Below are 20,312 nucleotides of genomic sequence, written 5' to 3'. Positions count from 1 at the left end.
CTCCTTACAAAAAGCTCCAAGCCCTAACAATTTCACAGAAAAATGCCACTAAACGTATGTTCCAGAGCATAAAAAGGGGAAACTTTCAAATTATGTTCATGAAGCATATCAGTACCAAAGCTGACAGAGAATATATACAACACACACCATATCACGTATGAAAAAATTCAAAATACAGAAGCACATTAAAAGAACAGTATTTATAGTATGATGAAGACTTTTGTTCTAAAAAGTCAATCTGAGAAAGACAATTTTCATATGATCTCACTCTTATGTGGAATTTAAGAAACAAAACAGAGGATCATAGGGAAAGAGGAAAAAATAAAACAAGATGAAATCAGAGAAGGAGACAAACCATAGGAGACTTAATCACAGGAAACAAACTGAGGGGCCGTGGAGGGGAGGGAGTGGCGAGGATAGGGTAACTGGGTGTTGGACATTAAGGAGGGTATATGGTATAATGAGCACTGGGTATTATATAAGACTGATGAATCACTGACCTCTGCCTCTGAAACCAATATTATATGTTAATTAACTGAATTTAAATAAAAAAATGTTTTAAAGATTTTTGTTCTACTAATGCAGGTATATTAGGAAATCTATTCATACAAGGCATATTAACAGATATAAGAAAAAAAAACATTGTAAGATTAAATTCCTTGATTTATTACTATCATTTAGCACTGTATTAATGTTCTAGTCAATGCATTTGATAGAAAATTAAATCTCAGAGGTATAAAAATTATAAAGGAGATAAAAATCATTTGCAGATGATGAAACTTTTTACTTGGAAAAGCCAAAAGGATAAACTGAAATGAAATACTATAAATAATAAAAGAATTTAATATAGGGTACATAAATATAATGAAGTCAATAGCCTTTACACACACAAACAAAAACCAGTTAGAAGCAATGGAAAAGGGGCACCTGGTGGCTCAGTGGTTGAGCATCTGCCTTTGGCTCAGGTTATGATCCCAGGGTCGTAGGATCAGTTCCTTATCAGGCTCCCTGCAGGGAGCCTGCTTCTCCCTCTGCCTATGTCTCTGCCTCTCTCTTCAGTCTCTCATGAATAAATAAATAAAATCTTATAAATTTTATAATAGATAAAGAAGATTAAGAATTAAAAGCTTCAAGTTATAAAAAAATAAGTCATGGAGATGAAAAGTATCGTATAGGGAATATAGTCAATAATATTGTAATAATGCTGTATGGTAACACATGGTGACTATACTTACTGTAGTGAGCACTGAGGAATATATATCACTGCCAAACCAATGAACATCTGAAACTATTATGTCAATTACACTTCAAAATATTAAAAATTGAGAAAAAATAAAATGAATAAATATACTGCAGCATATAAAAAGAAAAAGAGGGAGATGCAATTCTGGAGTGCTCTCTATAGACTCCTTGCCTTTGGAAAGGATAGAGTGGAGTAAGATAACAATGATGACAACTTAAGATTTCTGTTTAGTCCTTTTCAAAGGGAAGAAAGTGTATCAAGAAGCAGGTCCCACCAGCCATTAATGAAGAGATTCCGTATATAGAGAAGGTCGAAAGTCTATGCATGGTCTAAAGTCATGCGCTGATGCATGAAAGTAAGAGAAAACCACCCTGAGAAGCATTTTCCTACCTAGCAGATTGGTAAAAATTAGAAAGTTTGACAAAACACTCTTTTGGTGAGGCTGTGGGGAAACAGCCTTACATGGCATGTAGCTGACAGACGTGAATACTGTATGCCTATGGAGGATATGAAAATTACAAACTCATATATCATTGGGTCCAGCTATCTCACTTCTATATGTATACAGATATACTTACACACATGCAAAAATAACACAAATACCTTATTCATCACCGCATTACTCATAAAAGCAAAAATAATGAAAACATACACATAAGGGAGAATCAGTAAGATACTGGTTTGATATGTTCAGGTAAAAAAAAAAAAGATAGGCCTTCCTACTTTCTGATATGGAAAGATTGCTACAATTTATTAAGTAAAAAAAAGAGAAAACTACAAAACTGCAGAAAGTGCATGTATAGTATATGCCACCTTATGAATAAAGAAAGGAGAAAAATACACACACACACACACACACCAAATGAGAGCATAAACCAGAAAGACAGCATAGTTTACAGGCAAACAGGAGGGCCAACACATAAGAGAAGCAAGGAATTCCCAGAAGCACAGAAGGAATTCCAGAATGATGCTTGTACATTAAATGTGGGAGACAACCAATCCAAACTGAAGCAGTGAGACCAGGAGACAAACATAATGTCAACACCAAAATTCCTTTTTGCTACTGTACTATGTTTTATTAAAAAAAAAAAAAAAGATTTTATTTTTTCATGAGACACAGAAAGAGGCAGAGGGAGAAGCAGGGTCCTCGCAGGGAGCCCAATGCGGGACATGATCTCTGGACCCTGGGATCACACCCTGGGCCAAAGGCAGACGCTCAACCTCTGAGCCACCCAGGCATCCCTGTGCTATGTTTTAAATCTGAGAACTGGGATCCCTGGGTGGCTCAATAGCTTAGAGCCTGCCTTCAGCCCAGGGTGTGATCCTGGAGTCCTGGGATCAAGTCCCACATCAGGCTCCCTGCATGGAGCCTGCTTCTCCCTCTGCCTGTGTCTCTGCCTCTTTCTCTCTCTCTCTCTCTCTCTCATGAATAAATAAAATCTTTAAAAAAAATCTGAGAACAGAATATATGGGGAATGAGCTGCTAATGTCCTTATTCTTCTCCCCATGCTCTGCTATAGATCAGCAGAGGATACACATTACTACCCAAAGCTGTTCTGCTTTGACCTATTCCTGAGAGCAAAGAGGTGGGTCCTGAACTCAGGAGCAGAAAATACAGAGCAGCCTCTAACCCTTTTAGAGAGCTAACACCTGGTCACTCCTGTAACTCTGTCAGTTGCTTTGATGCTGACAAGCACGGCTCAGAACACATTCATGATCTTGCCCCACTGACTTCTCCAGAAAGAAGTCTTAGAAACTCTGGGAAGCCAAAGCCAGACTATGTTCCATAGATTCTCTCAATCCTCCTTCATCCAATAATGGGAATAGGTTTGTGCTTGCTAACCAGTTGTGCAAAACTAAACAATCTAACAATCTATTAAGCATAAATAGGTAGCTCTCAAAACTATAAGAAAGGGCAAAGAAATGATTACTGTAAAAGTAAAAAAAAAAAAAAAGTGGTTTCCTCTGATGAGGATGACATGTTTGAAAAGAAAGAACAGGTGACTTCTATGGCACTAAAAACATCCTATTTTTTTAAACTCTGGGTGTGATGGTGAGGAGGGGTCCTGGTGGTAAATGACTTTACATTATGCTTTAAACTGATGTAAACATCTGTATATATTCTTTTGCATGTAGAACACATTTCATGGTAAGTTTTTAATACCTTCTCCCCAAAATTGTAAAACTGAGTTTCATTTATTAGCTGGCCTATGATCAGCACATTATATTTCCTAGAACTGCTCACTGTTCTCTTCAAGTGTATTTTGAAAGTTGATGCAAGATTTGAAAACTTAAATATATACAAAGGATATAAAAGTAAACATACAGCAATCTACGCCATGTCATACTGTCTTGAAATATATGTGAAGAAAATCAAAAATCATACAATAACAAAAGCTATTATATATTAAATAATTTCCATTCAGATGCAATAAATTTGAAAATCTAATTCAGATACTGTCTGAGCTAAAGTTGACTTTTATACTTCAGAAAAGAATTTGTTAAATGAAAACAAGCAAATTAGAATGGTATGAATTCCATGCAGAACGGAACTAAATAAAGATTCCAATAAATACCATGTTCACCTGTAAGTATTTAATATAACTATAGAAAGCCTCTCCATCTAGTAGAGATAAGAACTTTAACCCAGGTTATAAATCTATAAACTCACTTTACAATTTGAATATTCTACTAATTCAAACACGACTTTCAATATGACGTAATGAGCCTTTGCCATTATAGCTGAAATGTAAGCTATAATGTCAAACTCTTTAAAAAAAGGAAATCAGGGGGATCCCTGGGTGGCTCAGCAGTTTAGTGCCTGCCTTTGGCCCAGAGCATGATCCTGGAGTCCCAGGATCAAGTCCCGCATGGGGCTCTCTGCAGGGGGCCTGCTTCTCCCTCTGCCTGTGTCTCTGCCTCTCTCTCTCATGAATAAATAAATAAAATATTTAAAAAATAAAATAAAAAAGGAAATCAATGGAGTTGTTTAAATTATTAACTTTTAAACTATTAAACATTTGCCTTTTTATTGTAACTTAGTCACAAATTTATATTCTCTAAACTATTAGAGGAGTTAATAGGTAATCCATCAAGTTGAATAAAATAAATGAGTTTAGGTCCCTGTACAGCCTCTCATTGTTAAGAGTCCTGCTTTGAACCATTTAAGTTAAAAAAAAAAAAAAAAAAAAAAGCGATAGAGACACACACACACACACACACGCACACACACTTTGGCCAGGGAACTGCTAACTGCAGCACATTAATTAATTAGCAATGTCAAGGTCCAACTATTTCAAATCTCAACCATAAACTTCTTTCAAAAATAAAAATGTATAACACTTATAGTTTAAAAGTTAGCTGAGACTTTCTTTAAAATTCTCACCAATAAAATATAGTGATACATCTTTGAAAATAAAAATGTAGTATCATTAATTGGTGATAGCTCAAAATTAAAAGCAAGATAGTGAAGAAGCGCATATTTGTAAGTTGAACAGATCGCCTTATAAAAGAAGTTCTCATAGTCAATTTAATTTTATTTTTGTCCATGAAAAATTTACTATTTTTGCACAAATGATCCCCTTTAGCACTCTATTTGGCAAGAGCATGTTGTATCCATCAACTCTATAGTCATAAGAAAAAAAAAACTTTAATGAAACAGTATGAAAGGAGGTCAATAGTTTTTAATCATTACTAAAAGATTCTGGTGGCAGACATAACGCTGTAGCCTTTCTTCAATCAAAAACCACATGGCAGTGACAAACTACAACAGCAGCACGATTAACAGCTGTGGAGTTCCCAGGCCAGACAATGCAGCTCCTGCTTGGGTACTCACTGTAACTGACTGGCACGACTGTCCTTGCTTCCGAGACTGAATAAATCCACAGACTTGACATTTTAATTTTGCCACACCATGTAAAACCCTCAAATAGAGGAAGATAAGAGCTTTTAAGAAAGCAATGTTTCCCACTGAACTGCCTGAGTTTTTAAAACGCTGTGAATCCTAATGCACCATTATGACAAAACAATAATTTAATTGTAACAAAGAATGCCATCAAGTAATAGAAGAGAGCCAAAAAAAAAAAAAAAAAAAAAGATAGGGATAGATTTTATAGTTTTAATATTGACAGAGAAAAACAATGGAGGTAATTTTTAATTCCATTTATGATACAAGAACATGTGGTAAACATATTCTTACAAAATCATAGTAGAAAAGCAATCATTCTAGAAATGGATAATCTGAATTAATCTTAAAGTAACACCTGCATCTTCTGTAGGCTCAGAAGCATCAATATATTTATCAATTAAGATAGAAGTTTCTGTTTGTATCTCTCCCCACCTTGCTACCTTATATCAACTCCCTCAAAAAGAATGTCAATATACCAAAGTCACTGAATCAGATTTAATACTACTTCAAATAGTGAAATAATTATGGTTAAATTATAAATAACAAATTAAAAATGTATTATTTATACTAGTCACTGATGATCAAGTATTAAAACTAAACTTTAATAAGCAGTATTGTATAGAATTAAATTCATTTGGTAATCAGAAAGACAAGTTCAAATCTCCCATTCTAGGTATCAATTTCTTTTTCTTTTTTTTTTTTTTTTTTAGGTATCAATTTCTAAATCAAAGAAAGTAAGATCAAATATTAGCTCAGGAGGATTGTGCTAATGTTTTCAAAACTTAATTGTAAATCCTTGAATGGATTTTTCAAAACAAATTACAGATAAGAGGTAATGTAGTATTATCCTATCAGTTTATCAGTTTGTTCAAATCATAAAATACTCAAAATAACTGCAAATCCCCAAGAAACAATGATTTAAGAAACTGCTTACTTTTTTCCAATTCAAATTCTCAACAGAAATTGTCCATGTATTTAATTTAATTTATTTATTTATTTTAAGATTTTATTTATTTATTCATGAGAGACACAGAGAGAGAGGGGCAGAGACACAGAGGCAGAAGCAGGCTGCATGCAGGGAGCCCAATGTGGGACTCGATCCTGGGTCTCCAGGAGCATGCCCTGGGCCAAGGCGGCGCCAAACCGCTGAGCCACCCAGGCTCCCCAGAAATTGTCCATTTAAAGGTTAAGTACAGACAACTTATTCAACATTCACCAACCACCTACTATGTGCAAGGTACGTGGGATACAGAGATAATACACAGTGTCATTCCATGAGGAGATCACAATCTAAGAGAGGTGATGAAAACATAACTCTAGGAACACCTGGGTGGATCAGTGGTTAAGCATCCGCCTTTGGTTGACGGCGTGATCCCAGAATCCGGGATCAAATCCCGCATCAGACTCCTTGCATGGAGCCTGCTTCTCCCTCTATGTCTCTGCCTCTCTGTGTGTGCGTCTGTCTCTCATGAGTAAATAAATAAATCTTAAAAAAAGACATAACTCTAAATAGAAGATGATAAGGTACATAATTGAAATATATAGAGTATATCCAGGAGGGTAAATGGTGGTGGAGTAGGAGAACCCTAAGCTCACCTTGTCCCATGAATACAACTAGGTAACTATCAAATCATCCTAAATACCCCAGAAATCAACCAGAAGACTGGTAGAATAAACTCCACAACTAAAGTGAGAGAAGACACCACAATGGAGAAGGTAGGAAGTGCAGAGACCTGGCTTGGGAGAAACAGATCATGGCCGCTGAAGTGGGGAGGCATCCATGGCCTTGGAGAAGGGTGAGAGACTAGTGCACAGCGGCGCACACAGAAAAAATAAATCCTCATAGCAACTGGCTGGGAAAGCAAGAGGGCCTGGATTTTGTGAGCTCTGGCAACCAGTGGGACTTAAAATCTAGAGTTTTTAAAGGTCAGAGGGCTTGGCTGGGATAGAACCCAGAAGTCACTGTGCTGCCGTTGAAGAGAAGGCAGGCAAATAGCACATGGACATATAGTGCGGAAACAGTGATCTGAAGAGTACCTGGGGCACACCGTAGGGAAGTTATTTGCTTATCTTGGAGTGCATCCCAGAGAGACAGCATTCGAAGAGAGACCCCTCTGGGAACAAAGGAACTGGCAGGCACATTTTCCTCCCCCACTCCTTAACATAAGCACAGGGCCACCTGTGGAAGCCGCTCACTAGCTAACTTGTTTACACCAATACTTCTCCACCCCCGCCCATGGAACAGCCCCTTTACTTCACATTTACCTTAGTCCCAGGGCAGCTGGCCCCCTCCCCAAGAAAACCAGTCTAGTCCCTTGCCCACACCTCATCTCCCCATGTGGAAATTTTGCAGGGCCTCAATTCTGGCAGCAGCGGTAACAGGTCTCAGCACAAACCAACCAGAGCACACCTAGTTAAGACCTGACACATCTGAGACACATCCGGCTAGCTCAGTTGGAAGGACATGTGACTCCTGACCTTGGGGTTGTGAGTTTGAGCTCCACATTAGGTGTAGAGATTATTAACAAAACAAAACAAAACAAAACAAAAAACCAAACACTTGCCACATTCAGACCAGGGACCAAACACTGCCACAACAGACACAGAGGGCATCTGCAGATGACTGACCTCAAGGATAAAGTAGCCAGGACACAACAATAGATTGCATGCAGCACATGCTGGACATACTCCCTGAAGTGCCAGCCCTAGATAATAGGGGACATTATATAATAGGGCATTATATGATCTCTCCACAAAGCCATTACTCTCAAGAATAGGATACATAGCTGACTTTCTTAACCCATAGAAACAAGCATAGGGACTTAGACAAAATGAGAAGACAGGGAAATTTGTCCCAAATGAAAGAACAGGACAAAGCCATGGCCAGAGATCTAAGTGAAACAGACATAAGGAACATGCCTGCTGGAGTATTTAAAGCAATGATCATAAGGATATTCACTGGATTTGAGTAAGGAGTGGAAGACATCAGTGAGACCCTTAACACAGAGATTAAAAAGAACCAATCAGAGATGAAGAGAACGATAAATGAGATTAGAAACACATCTGATGATATAACAAACAGTATGCTGGAAAAAGCAGAGGAATGAATTAATGACCTAGAAGATAAAATAATGGAAACTAATCAAGCTGAAAAAAAAAGAGAGAAAAAAGAATTACACAACATGAGAACAGACTTAGGGAACTCAGTGATTCCATCTAACATAACAACACTTGTATTATAGGGTCCCAGAAGAAGACGATAGTGAAAGGGGGGCAGAATATTTATTTGAAGAAATAATAGCTGAGGGATCCCTGGGTGGCGCAGCGGTTTGGCGCCTGCCTTTGGCCCAGGGCGCGATCCTGGAGACCTGGGATCGAATCCCACATCGGGCTCCCAGTGCATGGAGCCTGCTTCCGTCTCTGCGTCTCTCTCTTTCTCTCTGTAACTATCATAAATAAATAAATTAAAAAAAAAAAAAAAAAAAAAAAAAGAAATAATAGCTGAAAACTTTCCTAATCTGGAGATGGAAACAGATAAACAGATCCAAAAGGCACAGAAAAGCCCCAAGAAAATCAACAAAAGCATATCCACACCAAGACATATTGTAATTAAATGGGTAAAATGCAGTGATAAAGAAAAAAAATTAGGGATCCCTGGGTGGCGCAGCGGTTTGGCGCCTGCCTTTGGCCCAGGGCATGATCCTGGAGACCCGGGATCGAATCCCATGTCGGGCTCCCGGTGCATGGAGCCTGCTTCTCCCTCTGCCTCTCTCTCTCTCTGTGACTATCATAAATAAACAAAAATTTAAAAAAAAGGAAAAAAAAAGAAAAAAATTTAAAAGCAGCATGATAAAGAAGACAGTTACATAGAAGGGAAACCCCATAAGGTCATCAGGGGATTTTTCAGCAGACACTTTCCAAGTCAAAAGGGAATGACATGATCTATTCAAAGTGCTGAATGGGAAAAAGCTGCAGCCAAGAATACTCTATCCAACAAGGCTATCATCTGGAATAGAAGGAGAGAAAAAGTTCCCTAGACAAATTCTAAGAAGGATGTATGTACAGGCGTACCTCAAGAAGCCAAAAAACTCTCAAATAAACAACCTGACCTTACACCTAAAGGAGGTAGAAAAAGAAAAACAAACAAAACCTAAAACCACCAGAAAGAAGGCAAAAAAAGAGATCAGAGCATAAATAAATGATATAGAAGCTAATAAAATAAAACAAAACAATAGAACACCTCAGTGAAACTAGGAGCTGGTTCTTTGGGGGGGAAAATCTATAAAATTGATAAACCTTTAGCCAGATTTATCAAGAAAAAAAGGGAAAGGACTTAAATAAATAAAATCACAAATGAGAGAGGAGAAATAACAACCAACACCACAGAATTACAAACAATTATAAAAGAATAGTATGTCAAACTGTATGCTAACAAATTGGACATCCTAGAAAACTAAATTCCTAGAAACATATAAACTACCAAAAGTGAAACAGGAAGAAATAGAAAATTTAAATGGATTACCAGCAAAAAAAATTGAATCAGTAATCAAAAAAACCCAACAAACAAAAGTCCAGGACCAGATGCCTTCAGAAGTTAATTATATCAAACATTTAAAGAAGTATTAATATCTATTCTTCCCAAGCTATCCCAAAAAATAGAAAAGAAAGGGAAATCTCCAAATTCATTCTATGAGGCCAGCGTTACCCTGATACCAAAACCAGATAAAGACACCACTAAAAAAAGAGAACTACAGGCTAACATCTCCGATGAACATAGATGTAAAAAAAGAACCTCAACAAAATACTAGCAAACCAAATCAACACATTAAAAAAAAAAAATCATTCATCATGATCAAGTGGGATTTATTCCTGGGTTGCAATAGTGGTTCAATATTCACAAATCAAGCAACATGATACATCACATCCACAAACACAGGATAAAAACCATATGATCATTTCAATAGATGCAGAAAAAGCATTTGACAAAGTACACCATCCATTCATGATAAAAAGCCCTCAAAAAGTAGGTTTAGAGGGAATATACCTCAACATAATGAAGGTCATAATATGAAAAACCCACAGCCAATATCATCCTTAATGAGGAAAAACTGAGAGCTTTTCCCCTAAAGTCGGGAATAAAACAAGGATGTCTTCTTTCACCATTTTTTATTATAGTACTGGAAGTCCTAACCACAGCAATCAGACAAGAAAAAGATATAAAAGGAATCCAAATTGGTAAGGAAGAAGTCAAACTTTCACTATTTGCAGCCAACATAATACTATATATATATATAGAAAACCTGAAAGATCCCACCAAAAAACTGCAAGAACTGATACATGAATTCAGTATAGTTGCAGGATACAAAATCAATATACAGAAATCTAGGGTGCTTGGGTGGCTCAGTTGGTTAAGCATCTGCCTTCGGCTCAGGTCATGGTCCTGGGGTCCTGGAATTGAGCCCCACGTCAGGCTCCCTGCTCAGAGGGGAGCCTGGTACTTCCTCCCACTCTGCCCCCTCTCTACCTCTATCTGCCACTCCTGCTTGCGCTTGCTCTCTGTCAAATAAATAAATTGAATCTTTTTAAATAATATACAGAAATCTGTTGCATTTCTATTTCCATACACCAATAATGCAGCAGCAGAAAGAGAAATAAAACAATCCCAGGGAGCGTGGGTGGCTCAGTCAGTTGAGCGACTGACTCAATTTTGGCTCAGGTCATGATCTCAACATCCTGGGATCGAGCCCTGTGTCAGGCTCACAGCTCAGCAAAGAGTCTGCTTCTCTCCCTCTCTCTTTTTCTCCCTTCCTCCACCGTGCATGCTTGTGTCCTCTCTCTCTCTCTCAAATAAATAAATCTTAAAAAAAAAAAAATCCCATTTACAATTACACCAAAACCAAGATACCTAGGAATAAACCAAATCAAAGAGGTGAAAGACCTATACTCCAAAAACTATAATAAACACTGATGACAGAAATTGAAGATGACACAAAGAAATGGAAACACATTCCATGCTCATGGGTTGGAAGAATAAATATTGCTAAAATGTCTATACTACCCAAAGCAATTTACATATTTAAAGCAATCTCTATCAAAATACCAACAGCCTTTTCATGAAACCAGAATAAAAAATCCTAAAATTTGTATGAAATCACAGAAGACTCCAAGTAGCCAAAGCAATCTTAAAAAAAAAAAAAAAAAAAAAAAAAGGAAATCTGGAGGCATCACAATTCTGGACTTCAAGTTATATTACAAAGCTGCATAATCAAAACAGTATGAAACTTGCACAAAAATCAACACATAGATCAGTGGAACAGAATAGGAAACTCAGAAATAAATCCACGATTTTTAAAGTTTTATTTCTTTATTTGAGATAGAGAGTGAGGATAAGCAGGTGGGACAGGCAAAAGGAAGGGGAGAAACAGACTCTCCACTGAGCAAGGAGCCAGATACAGGGCTCCATTCCAGGACCTTGAGATGCTTAACCAACTGAGTACCCAGGCACTCCTGAACCCACAATTATATGGTCAATTAAACTCTGACAAAGCAGGAAATAATATCCAATAGGAAAATATTGTCTCTTCAATAAATGGTGGTGGGAAAACTGGACAGGTACATACAAAAGAATGAAATTGGACCACTTCCTTACACCATACACAAAAATAAACCCAAATGGATTAAAGACTTTTAAATGTGAAACCTGAAACCATAAGAATCCTAGCAGAGAACACAGGCGGTAACAACTTTGACATCGACCACAGTAACTTCTTTCTAAATATGTTTTCTGAGGCAAGAGAAACAAAAGTAAAAATAAACTATTGGGACACATTAAAATAAAAAGCTTTTTGTACAGCAAAAGAAATAATCAAAACTAAAAGGCAATGTACAGAATGGAAGAGGATATATATTTATACACACACACACAGAATATTATTCAGCCATAAAATAAAACAAAATCTTGCCATTTGCAACAACATGGGTGGAACTAGAGAGTATAATGTCAAATGAAGTAAGTTAGTCCAAAGACAAATAATATGATTTTACTTATATGTGAATTTAAGAAACAAAACAAATGAGCAAAGAGGAGAAAAAAGAGAGAGAGAGAGATAAATTAAAAAACAGACTCTTAAAAAAAACAAAAAAAAACAAAAAAAAAAACCAGACTCTTAACTATAGAGAACAAACTGATGGTTACCAGAGGGGAGGTGGGAGGAAATACATAAAACAGGTGATGGGGAAAAAAAAAAAAAAAAAACAGACTCTTAACTATAGAGAACAAACTGATGGTTACCAGAGGGGAGGTGGGAGGAAATAGATAAAACAGGTGATGGGGATTAAGGAAGTATTTGTTGTAATGGACACCAGGTGATGAATGGAAGTGCTGAATCACTACATTGTACATCTGAAACTAATAGAACACTGTGTTAACTGGAACTAAAATAAAAACTTAAAAATATATATATATATATATAAAATGTATATATAAAACTTAAATATACACACGTAGAGAGATGGCTGAAAGGAGTGACACCTTCAAAAGTTGAATTCAACTAATTTAATATGAAAGCCAATAAATAGCCAATTAAGAATAGGATTGTAATAAACATTGTTTGGTAGCAGGAGGGAGTGATTAACTTTAGAAATTAACTAAATTGTCTTTAAGATAATTTACAAGAAAATATGAGAGCCCTACCTCTGACTTCACTGAAAGCTGGAATAGTACAATTGAAGGAAGAGTTAAAAAAAAAAAAAAAAAGAAAAAAGAAAAAAAAAAAAGGAAGGTCCACCTTGCCTAGCAACATAGTAACAGCGACCACAAGCATGAGTACTTCATTTTCACATGTTTGCTTTCCTACATATTAATAGAGATTAGGAAGTCTGTTTACTTTGAATGGAAAACAGGATTTCACCTACTATGACAATTATGATTGACAGGGTCTGCCTGCAGTGCTAGGTTGAGAATGATTCTGAGGCTGAATCCAGACTCAGCAGAACTGTTATGAATGATTAATAATGTCTGCTATGAGTAAAAATGGGGTGGGGGGGCAGGGGAATGGAAGATATATGCTATGTACTTAACGTCTTTAATATCTTGCATTTTCTCTGAAAAATTGTATCCTATTTGCAGGATCCCACAAAAAAGATGAATTTAACTTATTTAATATTAAAGTCAACTACCATCAATCTATCAAGAGATAAGATTACAATGAACACTGTTTGGGGAAATCTAGGCCATAAGCCATTCTTTCTTTTTTCAGAAACATTCCCTGATCCAGGAGGCTGGGATCCCATGCCCCTAGTTACAAGTGACTGATCCCTGGGTGTGTCCTAATCCAACATGGGGTAACAAAGTTTCTCTCTTAAGAATTCAGAATTGGGATTCACAGTCGGTTTTGGTTTTATATATGCAGAACTGCAACATATGTAATATATGAAGATAATGTGCTACCATTCAGAGAGAGAAGCAGAGAAACTACTCATTCTGTGAGGAGATGACCAAAGAAAATCCAGAGCCAGAGAAACCAGGGAAATAAGGAGAATATTCTCTGGATTCCTGAGAACCTTCCTGTCCCTGTATCCCCAACCTGTACCTCCCTTCACCTAGATTCTTATATTCTCTTTTCTTCATTTAAGTTAGCTCGCATTGATTTTTTTTTTATAGCCAAAGGATCTTAACTAATAAAGGATAATAGGGTTGCAAAGGGGTAAAAGAAAATATTATTTTAGAAGAAGAGGCAAGAAATATATATATAAGGGAACAAGTAGAAAGAAAAAAAAATCAAATTACTTCTTAACCTACATTAAAATGATGGCAAAAATTAATTCCTTCAGTTTTGTACCCTCTTTTTAAAGAGTATATGTGATAAACTTAACAAAACCTGACCTTTGTTTCTTCTGTCCTCACTGCATCCAGCAGATAATGCAGAAGTTCCTGACTATCCTGTTGCTGGAAACTTTTAAATCGAGGGGCCCTATGATTTAAAAACAAAACAGAAAAGAAAAAAAAAAAGGTCATTTCATCAACAATATATTACTACCATCTAAAATCATTTTTAAATAACACATAGTCAAAGATTCAAGTTAGTCTTTTTCTATTAACTAAACACTGCTCCAATTAAGATGAGATCTTAGGTACACAGAGAATAATATGGCTATTATTTATCAAGCAACTACTACATGCAAGCATAGTACATACGTGTTAAGCTTTATATATGAATGTCAAGTCATAAAATGCTCAAACAAGCTTGGGAGGCACTATTTTCTCCACTTTAAATACCAGGGCTTAGAGGGATTATTTACATAATTTATAAAGTCACAAAACAAGCAAAAAAAACAGTATTCAAACCCAACCCCCCATGATCTATTATCTTCCTATCCTGAAAAACCAAAAGAAAAAAAAAAAAAAGAGGTTATTTAGATTAAAATAAAAACTATAAACTGGTATCTCTGTGAATATATTGATTTTAAGGATTTAGCAATTAGATATCTTTGTATTAAGTAAAGGATCAGGGATCCCTGGGTGGCGCAGCGGTTTGGCGCCTGCCTTTGGCCCAGGGCACGATCCTGGAGACCCGGGATCGAATCCCACGTCGGGCTCCCGGTGCATGGAGCCTGCTTCTCCCTCTGCCTGTGTCTCTGCCTCTCTCTCTCTCTCTGTGACTATCATAAATAAATAAAAAAAATTAAAAAAAAAAAAAGTAAAGGATCAGGTGTTCTTTCTGGAGACATCATAACAAATATTTAGCTGATTTCAGTCACTTTAAAAAGTAGTATTTTCTGCAATAAACTCTAATACTAAAATAAGCATTTTGCCTTAAATGAAAATAAGTACTAAATTTAGATAGTGCTCTAAACTGGAGAAAGAATTTTGTTCAAATAATATAAAACAGTAAGAATATATTATGGCAGTATAAGTTTACAATGGTCTCCTTAGGATATGTGTAACATATCTCATTTGATATGCACAGCAGTGCTGTTACAAAATTCATAATTAATATAAACTCTGTTTTACACTTGAGAAAACTGAAGAACAAGCTGAGTGCCTGACATAAATCCAGGTCTTCTGATTCTTAAGTCCAATACTTTAAGTATTATTCCTTATCGCATAATTAATATTCACTCCAATAATGCATTAATGTGAGTCCCTGGTGCCAAAAAGCTATCTGAAATAGTAGTGAGTCTAGCCTGTAACAGGAGCCGTAAGTTCAGTTACTCTTAAGTAGCAAAAACAGCATGATGTTGCAAAGACTTTTGACTTACTCCCCTTGTCGGCTTCTCCTTTTGCATGTGGTGGTATTGCTCACCTTCTAGATCAGAGTTGAGGACAGAAACCAAGATGGACACACATCTCAACCCTATTTGGATTCCATGGCTGGAGTCCATGAAAGGCTGAAATTGCATGACATGACATTTGTGCTGTAGGCATCAAGGAAGGCCAGTGATTTAGAAGAAGAGTGCAAGAGGAAACCAGGGAATCCTTCAGAGATTTTTATCTGCTTCGCGGCAGATAGGAAGAACAGTCTATTGCTTTCAAAACAGATGCACAGGATAGAAATTATCCCTGAACAAAGGAGAAACTGTTTCCACCATGTCTCTGCCTATAGCTCCATCTCAACTATGCACAGAGCAATTACCACCTTCTAAACCACTCAAGAAAATTTAACAAAGCTAGATTTTTTTTCTTCTTCTACCTAGGACTAGGTAAAAAATTCTATGATGACTTATAGAATCTCTAATGGAGCTTATCTGAACTACTAATACCAAAGAGATCTTCAAACCTAAAAAGAGAAAAATCACCAAACATGAAAAGATTCATCCTATTCGAAATGAAGGGAACATGAAACATACACAGGAAATGTACCTTAGTAAAAGTGTTACTGTGGGAAAGAGGAGAAAACTTAAAAAAAAAAATCTCAAGTTGTAAGAAGAAAATGTATGCATACTCATGAAACAGGAATAGATTATCAAGAAAAAGAAAGTTAGGAGCACCTGAGTGGCTCAGTGGTTGAGCATCTGCCTTTGGCTCAGGTCATGATCCTGGGGTCCTGGGATTGAGTCCCAAATTAGGCTTCCTGTGGGGAACCTGCTTCTCCCTCTGCCTATGTCTCTGCCTCTCTCTTTGTGTCTCTCATGAATAAATAAACAAAATCTTAAAAAAAAAAGAAAGAAAGAAAGAAAGAAGAAAGAAAGAAAGAAAGAAAGAAAGAAAAAAAGAAAAAAGATTCAGAACAAGAGAGAATTTGTGGAGATGTCTTGTGGATGAAGATGAGTCAATCTGTTGATAATCAAAAACCTCTCTCTAGTCAAAGCATATTGACAAAAATATAAAAAAAAAAAAAAAGCTAAACAAAACAACAAAGGCATAACCTGAATTAGATACAAAATAAATCCCACAGAGCAAAAATAGAACAAAATAGCAGAGGTAAAAACAGACTCTATGGGTTAAAGGCCTGAAAGAGCTCAGCTCTGAAGAGTAAAGGAAATGAAAAATACTCCACCTCAGACAGGAACCAGAACTGGGAGCACTATTTAAGGTTGGCTGACCTTGCCAAGAGCTTCAAAGGAAGCCCTCAGGCAAACGTCTAAAGCTACAACAGAACACAGACATAGCCTAGGGACCTGAAACTAGGCCAGACCTTCTACAGACTCTCCTCACATCCCCCAAACAAGTGGCAGGCAGCAGGGTAACTGTGAGCCAGTATGAGACCTGGATCTCCAAGGCCAGCCCAGAGCGCAGAGGTTAGTTTGTATTAAAATTTGAAATTTTTATGCATAGAGGAGAGGGATATGAGGGAGGGAGGCCATGGAAGGGAGAGGAGGTAAAGAAAATGGCAGGGAAGCAAGGAAGGGTAGAGGACATGGAAGAAAGCAAAGGGGGCAAAAATGGGGAAAAGGCAAAACATTCTACTCAACAACTGTGTTCACTTTGGCAGCACATATACTAAAGAAAAATCAATAACTGAGGTGAATTTTCTTTACTCCAAAATATTTTATAGAACTGTCCCAAAGATGTTACAATATGTTAAGAGTGTACAAAAATCTAAAGACATAACTGTCAAAGTCCTATATGTTAGGAAAAGTAGGGGAAAAATTTTAAAAGGAAAAATAGATACTGATACATTAGCCAAATGAAAATATTAGAAATAAGGAAAATAAAACCACAAGTATAAAAATACAAAAGATGGGATAAATTCTAAACTATACACAGTGGAAGAGTCAATTTGTAAATTAAAGATATAATATACTATACTTTCACTCTATCTTAAGAATTTGTTGGCGCTCCGTAAGGCACATGACACACCACAGAATATCACAGAACTGAGTATATTATAGATAATGATACAGATGTGTGTGTGTGTGTGTGTGTGTGTGTGTAAAAGACTGAATGCTCTGCCCCTAAGATCAGAAACAAAGCAAAGATGCCTACTTTACCACTCCAACATTGTACTGGAGGTCCTTGCCAGTTATATAAGGTAAGAAAAATGTATAAAAGGATACAGAGTGGAAAGAAATAAAATGGTCTTTATTTACCAATGACATTATTGTCATAGGAAATCCCAAGGAATCTACATAAACCTATTATAACCAGTAAGTGAATTGAGCAAGGGAGCAAGAAACAAGACCAATATACAAAAATCAAGTGTACTTCTGCATATTAGGAATGTACACTAGAAACTAAAATTTTTTTAAAGTACCAATTTACAATAAATAGTGTTTAAGAATGTGAAATTCTTAAGGTAAATCTAACAAGATAGTGCAGAATTTGTAAGCTGGAAACCACAAAATCTGATGAGAAAAATCAAATACCTAAATAAGGGAAAAGATATCTCATAATCATACATTGGAAGACTCAATATTGTTAAGATGTCCTCTCCAAACTGATCACCAAATGCAATCTCAATTAAAACAAACTGATTCTAAAATTCATATAGAAAGAAAAGGAAAGGACCTGGAGTAGTTTAAAAAAAAAATAGTTTGAGCACTCACACTATCCAATTCTAAGACTGACTATGGAGATGGGTGGCTCAGCGGTTGAGCATCTGCCTTTGGCTCAAGGATCGAGTTCCACATCAGCCTCCCTCCGGGGAGCCTGCTTCTCCCTCTACCTGTGTCTCTGCCATTCTGTCTCTCATGAATAAATAAAGTCTTAAAAAAAAAAAAAAAAAAGACTATGAAGCTACAGCAATGGAGACCGTGCAGAACAAGGGTACAGACAGACATGTAGATCAATGGAACAGAAGAGTCCAAAAAACAGACTCAACATATATGGCTTTAATCTTCACCAGATTTTTTAAATATATATATTTTTAAAGTAAACAGAACAAAGCAAATGCAATTTTTAAATTTTTTCAAATAGTGTTTGATCCAATAATTCTATTTATCCCACAGATGTACTCTCCCAAGTGCAATACACACACATTAAATCAAATAAGTCACACCTGCATGTGCTAATATGGAAAAAAGTAAAAAACATATTAAGCAAAACAAGCAAGTTGCAAACAATTTGTATATATATCTGTGCATGGAATCACTTTTGAAAAAATAAATAAGGTACAAATAATAGCACTTCGAACTTTTATCCATGAGCATCTTTTATTTTAACAATTAAAAAAAAATCTATAAATCTTTGGGAAAGCTGGGTGGCTCAGTGGTTGAGCATCTGCCTTCGGCTCAGGTCCTGCAGCAGGCTCCCTGTCTCCCTCTGCCTATGTCTCTGCCTCTCTGTGTCTCTCATGAATAAATTAAAAAAAAAACCTTTATAAAAAACAAAAAAAGATACAAAACAAAGTTATTTTTGACAGAGCCAAAACAAATTTATGCAGCACATAGAATCCTAAAACCTTTTTAACTCTGTGAGTATCAATGTCTGACACTTTTACAGAATTTTTTATTCTTCAGGCTTGAAAAAACAGCATTTGCCAACTGAATGAAACATAATAAACCCTCTATATTTTGTACTACATTTAAAATATCATGGCACATGATGGTAAGTGATACGAGCCAGTCACAGAAAGACAGTGTGATTCCATTTATAGTCAAATTCATAGATCAGAGTGCAATAGTGTCTACCAGGGGCTGGAGTGAAGGGGAAATGAACATGCAGGCATAATCAGCGGGCATAAACTTTCACTCAAGCAAGATGGATAAGCTCTAGAGATCTGCTGCTGAGGATTGTACGTAAGTCAACAATAATACATTGTCCACTTAAAAAATTTTAAGAAGGCAGAGCTCATGCTAAGTGTTCTTTACACAATTAAATTAAAAAAATTAACATTGGTACAGTTCTATGAGATAAAGTACAATATATTTTATATGTACCATGGCACAAATAACTAGCTTAAATTGAAATCTTACAGCCTTTACACAAAGATACACAAAAATGCAAGTTTCCATTTAAAGAATTTTATTTCTAACTATTTTAGTAATTGTGGACTGGGACCTAGCTCATGAGCTCCATGATAAGGTCTATTTTTAATATATTATACATTGTGTACCCTTAGATTCTAACAAGTATCTGACATAAATAAGCTCTCCATTTTTTAGATGAAAGAAAAAAATGAAAGAATTAAAGTTAAGTCAGCTCCTTTATGGTATATATTTATTCCTAGGCACACAGATTTTGTTTTTGAACACAGAGTACTATCTTGAGAAATCCACTGAAACTCTGTTTGCCTCAATGCTCAGCTTTAAAAATAAAGAAGGCACCTGGCTGGCTTAGTCAGTAGAGCATGCAACTCTTGATCGTGGGTTGTGAGTTTGAGCCCTACATTGTGGGTAGAGTGTACTTAAAAAAATAATAAAAGTAAAAATAAGAAAACTAGATTTAGATGACTTATTATCACACCTTTTAGATTTTATAATTCTATAATTTTCTTACTTTTTGTTATTACACCTTGGGCTTCTGAATCAGGACAAAGCTCTATTTGAATCCTGGCTTTGTCACTATAAAGCAACGTAAGCTACTCAACTTCTGTGAGTCTCAGTTTCTTTATTTATAAAACGAGGATAAACAAGCACTTCTTTAGAGTACTATAAAACATAATTTACATAAAGCACAGAGCTGCAACTAAATAAATACTAGTTCTTTGTTTTGAGAGTCTAGACAATAGCGATGCTTCAGTAAGAGTGAAACTACTCATATTATGTGATACAACAGAATTT

General features: G+C 36.2%; 1 protein-coding gene across 7 annotated transcripts in view; it reads right to left on the bottom strand.

Moving 5' to 3' along the window:
- Positions 1-20,312, bottom strand: part of USP45 (ubiquitin specific peptidase 45) — a 72,452-nt gene that overhangs the window by 19,085 nt on the left and 33,055 nt on the right. For all 7 annotated transcript variants that reach the window (XR_005988581.1, XR_005988832.1, XM_041758691.1 and 4 more), the window contains one exon: positions 14,035-14,122. Coding sequence is in view for 4 of the 7 variants with exons in the window: in XM_041758691.1 (XP_041614625.1) it covers positions 14,035-14,122 (88 nt within the window). In the remaining 3 variants the exon portion in view is untranslated. Of the gene's footprint in view, positions 1-14,034; positions 14,123-20,312 lie in introns of those variants that run through there.

This window comes from Vulpes lagopus, chromosome 1 (genome assembly GCF_018345385.1).
Source record: "Vulpes lagopus strain Blue_001 chromosome 1, ASM1834538v1, whole genome shotgun sequence".
NCBI lineage: Eukaryota > Metazoa > Chordata > Mammalia > Carnivora > Canidae > Vulpes > Vulpes lagopus.
Note: the sequence above shows the minus strand (reverse complement) of the source record. Positions and strands in the feature narration are given on the sequence as shown.